Source organism: Heterodontus francisci, chromosome 9, assembly GCF_036365525.1.
Source record: "Heterodontus francisci isolate sHetFra1 chromosome 9, sHetFra1.hap1, whole genome shotgun sequence".
Taxonomy (NCBI): Eukaryota; Metazoa; Chordata; class Chondrichthyes; order Heterodontiformes; family Heterodontidae; genus Heterodontus; species Heterodontus francisci.
The window spans coordinates 5092024-5101318 of NC_090379.1; the positions used below are offsets into that span (position 1 = coordinate 5092024).

At 48.5% G+C, this 9295-nt stretch overlaps 1 protein-coding gene across 2 annotated transcripts in view; it reads right to left on the bottom strand.

Annotated features, from left to right (window-relative positions):
• Nucleotides 1-6747, bottom strand: part of gstz1 (glutathione S-transferase zeta 1) — a 36147-nt gene extending 29400 nt beyond the window's left edge. The window contains exons 1-6 of one of the 2 annotated variants that reach the window (XM_068038236.1): nt 6668-6747; nt 6494-6545; nt 6152-6219; nt 5610-5690; nt 3841-3966; nt 3460-3538 (exon numbers count right to left, since the gene is read on the bottom strand). In XM_068038236.1, the coding sequence (XP_067894337.1) occupies nt 3460-3538; nt 3841-3966; nt 5610-5690; nt 6152-6219; nt 6494-6545; nt 6668-6685 (424 nt within the window). In that variant the 5' untranslated portion in view covers nt 6686-6747. The remainder of the gene's footprint in view (nt 1-3459; nt 3539-3840; nt 3967-5609; nt 5691-6151; nt 6220-6493; nt 6546-6667) is intronic. The other variant, XM_068038237.1, reaches the window with a different exon arrangement.
• Nucleotides 6748-9295: the final 2548 nt, after the last annotated feature.

Consider the following 9295-nt stretch of genomic DNA (forward strand, 5'->3'; position numbering starts at 1 on the left):
GAGAGAGAGGCACGAGCAGACAGACAGAGCGAGAGAGGAGAGAGGCACGAGCAGACAGACAGAGCGAGAGAGAGAGACGCACGAGCAGGCAGACAGAGCGAAGAGAGAGAGAGAGAGACACGAGCAGACAGACAGAGAGAGAGAGAGGTACGAGCAGACAAAGAGGAGAGAGAGAGGCACGAGCAGACAAAGAGAGAGAGAGAGGCACGAGCAGACAAAGAGAGAGAGAGAGGCACGAGCATGCAGACACAGAGAGAGAGAGAGAGAGAGAGAGAGAGAGAGAGAGAGAGAGAGAGAGAGAGAGAGAGAGAAGGAGAGAGAGAGAGAGAGACGAGCAGGACAGACAGACAGAGAGACACGAGCAGGCAGATAGACAGAGAGAGAGAGAGAGAGAGAGGCACGGGCAGACAGAGAGAGAGAGAGAGACACGAGCAGGCAGACAGAGAGAGAGAGAGACACGAGCAGGCAGACAGAGAGAGAGAGAGGCACGAGCAGACAGACAGAGAGAGAGAGAGAGAGGGCACGGGCAGGCAGACAGAGAGAGAGAGAGAGAGGGGCACGGGCAGGCAGACAGAGAGAGAGAGAGAGAGACACGAGCAGGCAGACAGAGAGAGGAGACACGAGCAGGCAGACAGAGAGAGAGAGAGGCACGGGCAGACAGACAGAGAGAGAGAGAGACACGAGCAGGCAGACAGAGAGAGAGAGAGACACGAGCAGGCAGACAGAGAGAGAGAGAGACACGAGCAGGCAGACAGAGAGAGAGAGAGACACGAGCAGGCAGACAGAGAGAGAGAGAGACACGAGCAGGCAGACAGAGAGAGAGAGAGACACGAGCAGGCAGAGAGAGAGAGAGAGAGAGAGACACGAGCAGGCAGACAGAGAGAGAGAGAGACACGAGCAGGCAGATAGAGAGAGAGAGAGACACGAGCAGGCAGACAGAGAGCGAGAGAGAGACACGAGCAGACAGACAGAGAGAGAGAGAGAGACACGAGCGGGCAGACAGAGAGAGAGAGAGAGGCACGAGCAGACAGACAGAGAGAGAGAGGCACGAGCAGACAGACAGAGAGAGAGAGGCACGAGCAGACAGACAGAGAGAGAGAGGCACGAGCAGACAGACAGAGAGAGAGAGGCACGAGCAGACAGACAGAGAGAGAGAGGCACGAGCAGACAGACAGAGAGAGAGAGGCACGAGCAGACAGACAGAGAGAGAGAGGCACGAGCAGACAGACAGAGAGAGAGAGAGAGGCACGAGCAGACAGAGAGAGAGAGGCACGAGCAGACAGAGAGAGAGAGAGGCACGAGCAGACAGACAGAGAGAGAGAGGCACGAGCAGACAGGACAGAGAGAGAGAGAGGCACGAGCAGACAGACAGAGAGAGAGAGAGGCACGAGAGCAGGACAGACAGAGAGAGAGAGAGAGCACGAGCAGACAGACAGAGCGAGAGAGAGAGAGACACGAGCAGACAGACAGAGAGAGAGAGAGAGAGGCACGAGCAGGTAGACAGAGAGAGAGAGAGGCACGAGCAGACAGAGAGAGAGGCACGAGCAGACAGAGAGAGAGAGAAAGAGGCACGAAAAGACAGAGAGAGAGAAAGAGAGGCACGAAAAGACAGAGAGAGAGAGGCACGAAAAGACAGAGAGAGAGAGAGAGGCACGAAAAGACAGAGAGAGAGAGAGAGGCACGAAAAGACAGAGAGAGAGAGAGAGGCACGAAAAGACAGAGAGAGAGAGAGAGGCACGAAAAGACAGAGAGAGAGAGAGAGAGAGAGGCACGAGCAGACAGACAGAGAGAGAGAGAGAGGCACGAGCAGGCAGGCAGAGAGAGAGAGGCACGAGTAGGCAGACAGAGAGAGAGAGGCACAAGCAGACAGACAGAGAGAGAGGCACAAGCAGACAGACAGAGAGAGAGGCACGAGTAGGCAGACAGACAGAGAGAGGCACAAGCAGACAGACAGAGAGAGAGCACGAGTAGGCAGACAGAGAGACAGAGGCACGAGCAGACAGACAGACAGACAGAGAGGCACGAGCACACAGACAGACAGAGAGAGGTACGAGCACACAGACAGACAGAGAGCGAGGCAAAGGGGTGGGAAGACACAGAGAAAAAGTGGGGGGAAAGGCAGAGAGCGAGAACAACACAGGGATGGGGGATAAACAGAGGGGGATGGGGGGGGGGGGGAAAGAGAGACAGAGAGAGAGATCAAGATCACTCCCGACAGATGGATATCTATCCAGAATACTCCGCATCGCTACAAGTGTGAGGGCATATATCAACTACTTCTGCAAGCAAAAAAAATCCAGTTCTCGCATAAATCAGTGTCCAACATGATAAGGGCGGCGCAGTGGTTAGCACCGCAGCCTCACAGCTCCAGCGACCTGGGTTCAATTCTGGGTACTGCCTGTGTGGAGTTTGCAAGTTCTCCCTGTGACTGCGTGGGTTTCCTCCGGGTTCTCCGGTTTCCTCCCACAGCCAAAGACTTGCAGGTTGATAGGTAAATTGGCCATTGTAAATTGCCCTTAGTGTAGGTAGGTGGTAGGGAATGTGGGATTAATGTAGGAGGGGATGTCGTGTGGAATATGGGATTAATGTAGGATTAGTATAAATGGGTGGTTGATGGTCGGCACAGACTCAGTGGGCCGAAGGGCCTTTTCCAGTGCTAATGAAAAAGGAAAAAAAAGAAACATAGTGATGAGAAAGTAAGTCAAAAAATTAATCTTCTCATTTAAAGCTTCTTCACAAAAATGCATATTTCTTGTTGTTCTGATTAATAGTAAGATAACATTTTAATGCCTTTATCTGTCCAAAATTGTTTCACTGGCCCCCCACGTAAGACAGATGTTGTAATGTGGCCCCCCCCCCTCCATACGAAAAGGTTGGACAACCATGAGCTAGTGCCTTTCGCAACCACCAAGTGTCTCAAAGCGCTTTACAGCCAACGAAGTACTTTTGAAGTGTAGTCACTATTGTAATGGAGGGAACATGGCAGCAAATCTGCACACAGCAAGCTCCCACAAACAGCATGTGGCAACGACCAGATAATCTGTTTTTGTGAACTTGATTGAGGGATAAATATTGGCCATGACACCAGGAATACCCTGCTTGTATTCAAAATAGTGGGATCTTTTACGTTCACTTGTGAGGGCAGATGTGGCATCAGCTTAACATCTCATCTGAAAGTTCAGCACTCCCTCAGTATTGCACTGGAGTGTCAGCCTTGATTTTTGTGCTCAAGTCCTGGAGTGGGACTCGAACTCAGAAACTTCTCATTCAGAGGCAAGAATGCTACCAACAGAGACACGGCTCATAAAGACATTGATGATGGTTTCAGCAGAATATGAAATGAGGCAGCGGTGGAGTTGGGTGATGTTGCGGAGGTGGAAGGTGGTGCTAGCTTGCTTAGAATGTTACCCAGCACCCGTCTGGTGTAATTAGTTCGTGGGGATGCCTGTTGGGTCTCACCTTGGAAGCCACTGATGATGAAGTGTTGGGCCCATTCAAGCTTCTTCTCGTCTCCTATCTTTTGCAACACGTTTAGGTTCTGGAAAAAAAAAGTCCGAGAGCAAGTAAGCTGCAGGCTTGGTAGTACCAACTGTGAACCCAAACAAACCTCATCCTGAGCAACCTGACTTGACCAGCCACCTCAGAGATTTATCCAGGAATCCACAATCTGAGCCTGAGCCTGCAGGCAGTCTCATGGAGGACCCCGCCGCTGTAAGCACACAGACAATTGAAAGCTCGAGGCGTTCGCTGGCCATGGCAATGAGCGACTAGTGCCAGGCAAGGTAAAGCTCAACAGCAACAAGAGCTCAAAATAGTTGATTCATGCGACCAAAGCCATACCTGTAGGGGCTGGATCCCGGAGGTGATGTGGTTAGAAATCATCCGAACTTGGGCACGTTTCTTGGCATCTTCAGGGAGCAGCCGTGGACCAGGCTGGGTCTCATCCAGGTACTGAATTATAGCCAGCTACCATCAGGAGAGAAAGTTACTGGTCAAAACAAACAGCAGCAATTGTACATGAAAATAACTACAAACCAATATTCTCAAATTCTACAATTACAGAGAGGCTTGGGAGCAAGGTACAGGCTGGAACTACACAGAAGTGCCATGCAATGAATATCTCAAATAGGAGAGAATCAAACTATCTCCCTTGATGTTCAACAGCATTGCTGTGTCCCCACTATCAACATCCTGGGGGTTACCATTGAGCAGAAACCGATCTGAACCAGCCACATAAATACTGTGGCTACAAAAGCAGGTCAGAGGCAGAGAATTCTGCAGTGAGTAACTCACCTCCTGTCTTCCCAACACCTGTCCACCATCTACAAGGCACAAGTCAAGAGTGTGATCGAATACTCTCCACTTGCCTGGATGGGTGCAGCTTCAACAATACTCAAGAAGCTCAATACCATCTAGGACAAAGCAGCCCATTTGATTGGCACCCCATCCACCACCTTCACCACCGACGCACAGTGACAGTAGTGTGTATCATCTACAAGATGCACTGCAGCAACTCACCAAAGCTCCTGCACCAGCACCTTTCAAACCCGCGACCTCTACCACCTGGAAGGACAGGGGCAGCAGATGCATGGGAACACCACCACCTGCAAGTTCCTCTAAAAACCACACACCACCCTGACTTGGAACTATATCGCTGGGTCAAAATCTTGGAACTCCCTTCCTAATAGCTATATCTCAAGGCTGCAGCAGTTCAAGAAGACAGCTCACCACCACCTTCTCAAAGACAATTAGGGATGGGCAATAAATGCTGGCTTAGCCAGCGACGTCAACATCTCAAAAGAATATTCAAAAAGTCATAGTAAGAACCTAAGAAATAGGAACTGGAGTAGGCCATTTGGCCCCTCAAGCCTGCTCTGCCATTCAATAAGACCATGGCTCTTGATCTACCTTAACTCTATCTTCCCACACTTCACCTCATTTCAAAATCTACTCAACGACTGAGTCAACGAATGAGTAGAAATCATTTGTCACAAAAATATTTGGTAACCAGCAATGGATATTAAAGATTTCATTGGCGTATTCAATGGCGCTCACCCAGTGTCCTGGCTAATATTCCCCCCTCAACTTAAAAAAAAAAGCTTGAACAGTTGGAGTATCGTGCCCAATTCCAGGCACCACGCTTTAGGAGTCCTTAGTGGAAACATTTACAGGGCTATGTGGAAAGAGCAGTGGAGTGGGACTAATTGGATAGCTCTACCAAAGAGCCAGCACTGCCATGATGGGTCGAATGGCCTCCACTTCTGTTTTAAGATTCTATGATTCTAACATTATCAATCTCATTGGTTTGTGGGATCTTGCTGTGCACAGAATGGTTGTTAACATTTGTCTACATAACAAAATTCTCTCCAGTTCAAAGTAATTCATGTACCAGAGGTGATGTGGCCCAATCTATATAAATCTTTGATCAGTTACACACTGTCAATAATTGCTTTAACTTGGATTCACCATTTTTGGTGAGGACAAGACAGGTCAGATTATAAATTAAATATTTGCACAGCCAGATAGCAGCTGAATCCTTTAATCAGTAACAGAAACTGATCTCCTCTGGTCTCTTCCCTGACGCAAAAAAAAAACAAAAGACACTTTACCGACTGGGAGAGGGTGATCCCATCGATAGAGAGAGCTGGGACCTGCTTCATGGGATTGAGGACCTTGAACGAATCGGCATGCTGCAGAGAGGAGGAAACACTGATTAAAATGAAATTTAACAAAGTAACAACTCTTAATCCCACATGATAGAGTTAGGTGTTGGCTGCAGTTGGGAGCGGTGTACACTCCCAATTCTAAGACAGACAGACCCCTACATCCCACCCCTCCTCCCCAAAAAAGGTAGATGGCAGTCTCCTTCATTCAGATATCAAAGGGTCACACAAGATAGTTCAGAAAGAGGGGAGGGGTTGGAAATGAGTGCTCTACACAATTTTGGGGTAAGCAGCTTGTGCAGTTAGAGTGACAATTTAACACGCTTTATAATGTATAGAAAATAAATTATAAAATGGCTGTATTATCACTGGACCTTATGTAAATTCAGCATTTTCTAAAAAGATGCGTTGCATTGTTTTAAAATGTTTCATATTTTTTTAAAAAAGCCAGTTACAGAGAAAGGAGATATGAAAGGCTGGAATTGTACCTGCTGCCCTCTGTCTTTGATCAGATTGACGGCAACCTGGTCATACGCGACTCCCTTGAAAGCCAGAGCTGAGGGGGACAGAGAGACACGGAAACATTTTTTTAAAGAAAACTTATTTAAATTTAGAGAGTTGAGAAATTTCACTTCCATTTGACCCCCCGCCCCCTCCCTACTGAGCTGATTGAAATGAAAGGCGATCAACCGGTAACTGAAAACTTCTAAACTTTAAATGATCACTGCAACTGGTGCAAGATTGGATCATCCGCACAAGTTTAATCTTTGCAAAAGCCCGACACATGGCAATGCTCTAATTTCCAAACAGTCTCATGGTCAAGTTCTCACCAATTCGCACCCTCCATGAGCAGGAACTCCTGAAGTATGTGTACAGCACAGGCTGGGAAAAGAAATGGCAGAGAAATAACAATTAGGCTCAAGCACATGAACAGAATGTGCACTAGACCGTACACAGAAACACAATACCCTGATTAATACTGTTGCTTCTCCTCAGACACTAACTTTAGTAGTTGATGCCATTTCCCTGCCGAGCTCGGAATGTACAAATCAAAATTAACAGGAAGGGGGTGGGCGACATAAAAACCAACCAATCACAAACCAGCCCAAAGTACTCTTCCTCCACACCCCTGATATTTGTCAGGTAACGAGGAACCTTCCACTCTGAATGGATAGAAGATTAAATGTAAGCGATTTAAGACAACGTAGCAGAAACATTTATTTTTAAACACACTAAAGGATAAACGACAGGGAATGTACGGTCGGATCAGATTGTAGGAGACACCATAGAGACACTGTCAATATAGGTTAGACTAGTGATTGACGGGATGTGGGGACAGGGAATTAGGATAATGTTCATGGAAAGGATGGTTGGCCTGAAAATGGCGTGTTTCGGAATCATAATTTCTATCTAATTCTAAATTTAAAAACTACTGATATCTCCACCCATTGAAGTCCATCCCTCTGGTACATTAACCCTCCCATTGAAGCCCATCCCTCTGGTACATTAACCCATCCACTGAAGCCCATCTCTCTGGTACATTAACCCTTCCATTGAAGCCCATCCCTCTGGTACATTAACCCTCCCATTGAAGCCCATCCCTCTGGTACATTAACCCTCCCATTGAAGCCCATCCCTCTGGTACATTAACCCTCCCACTGAAGCCCATCCCTCTGGTACATTAACCCTCCCATTGAAGCCCATCCCTCTGGTATATTAATCCTCCCATTGAAGCCCATCCCTCTGGTACATTAACCCTCCCATTGAAGCCCATCCCTCTGGTACATTAACCCTCCCATTGAAGCCCATCCCTCTGGTACATTAACCCTCCCATTGAAGCCCATCCCTCTGGTACATTAACCCTCCCACTGAAGCCCATCCCTCTGGTACATTAATCCTCCCATTGAAGCCCATCCCTCTGGTACATTAACCCTCCCACTGAAGCCCATCCCTCTGGTACATTAATCCTCCCATTGAAGCCCATCTCTCTGGTACATTAACCCTTCCATTGAAGCCCATCCCTCTGGTACATTAACCCTCCCATTGAAGCCCATCCCTCTGGTACATTAACCCTCCCACTGAAGCCCATCCCTCTGGTACATTAATCCTCCCATTGAAGCCCATCCCTCTGGTACATTAACCCTCCCATTGAAGCCCATCTCTCTGGTACATTAACCCTCCCATTGAAGCCCATCCCTCTGGTACATTAACCCTCCCATTGAAGCCCATCCCTCTGGTACATTAACCCTCCCATTGAAGCCCATCCCTCTGGTACATTAACCCTTCCATTGAAGCCCATCCCTCTGGTACATTAACCCTTCCATTGAAGCCCATCCCTCTGGTACATTAACCCTCCCATTGAAGCCCATCCCTCTGGTACATTAACCCTCCCATTGAAGCCCATCCCTCTGGTACATTAACCCTCCCATTGAAGCCCATCCCTCTGGTACATTAACCCTTCCATTGAAGCCCATCCCTCTGGTACATTAACCCTCCCATTGAAGCCCATCCCTCTGGTACATTAACCCTTCCATTGAAGCCCATCCCTCTGGTACATTAACCCTTCCATTGAAGCCCATCCCTCTGGTACATTAACCCTCCCATTGAAGCCCATCCCTCTGGTACATTAACCCTCCCATTGAAGCCCATCCCTCTGGTACATTAACCCTCCCATTGAAGCCCATCCCTCTGGTACATTAACCCTTCCATTGAAGCCCATCCCTCTGGTACATTAACCCTTCCATTGAAGCCCATCCCTCTGGTACATTAACCCTCCCATTGAAGCCCATCCCTCTGGTACATTAACCCTCCCATTGAAGCCCATCCCTCTGGTACATTAACCCTTCCACTGAAGCCCATCCCTCTGGTACATTAACCCTCCCACTGAAGCCCATCCCTCTGGTACATTAACCCATCCACTGAAGCCCATCTCTCTGGTACATTAACCCTCCCACTGAAGCCCATCTCTCTGGTACATTAACCCTTCCATTGAAGCCCATCCCTCTGGTACATTAACCCTCCCATTGAAGCCCATCCCTCTGGTACATTAACCCTCCCATTGAAGCCCATCCCTCTGGCACATTAACCCTCCCACTGAAGCCCATCCCTCTGGTACATTAATCCTCCCATTGAAGCCCATCCCTCTGGTACATTAACCCTCCCACTGAAGCCCATCCCTCTGGTACATTAATCCTCCCATTGAAGCCCATCTCTCTGGTACATTAACCCTTCCATTGAAGCCCATCCCTCTGGTACATTAACCCTCCCATTGAAGCCCATCCCTCTGGTACATTAACCCTCCCATTGAAGCCCATCCCTCTGGTACATTAACCCTCCCACTGAAGCCCATCCCTCTGGTACATTAATCCTCCCATTGAAGCCCATCCCTCTGGTACATTAACCCTCCCATTGAAGCCCATCCCTCTGGTACATTAACCCTCCCATTGAAGCCCATCCCTCTGGTACATTAACCCTCCCATTGAAGCCCATCCCTCTGGTACATTAACCCTTCCATTGAAGCCCATCCCTCTGGTACATTAACCCTCCCATTGAAGCCCATCCCTCTGGTACATTAACCCTCCCATTGAAGCCCATCTCTCTGGTACATTAACCCTCCCATTGAAGCCCATCTC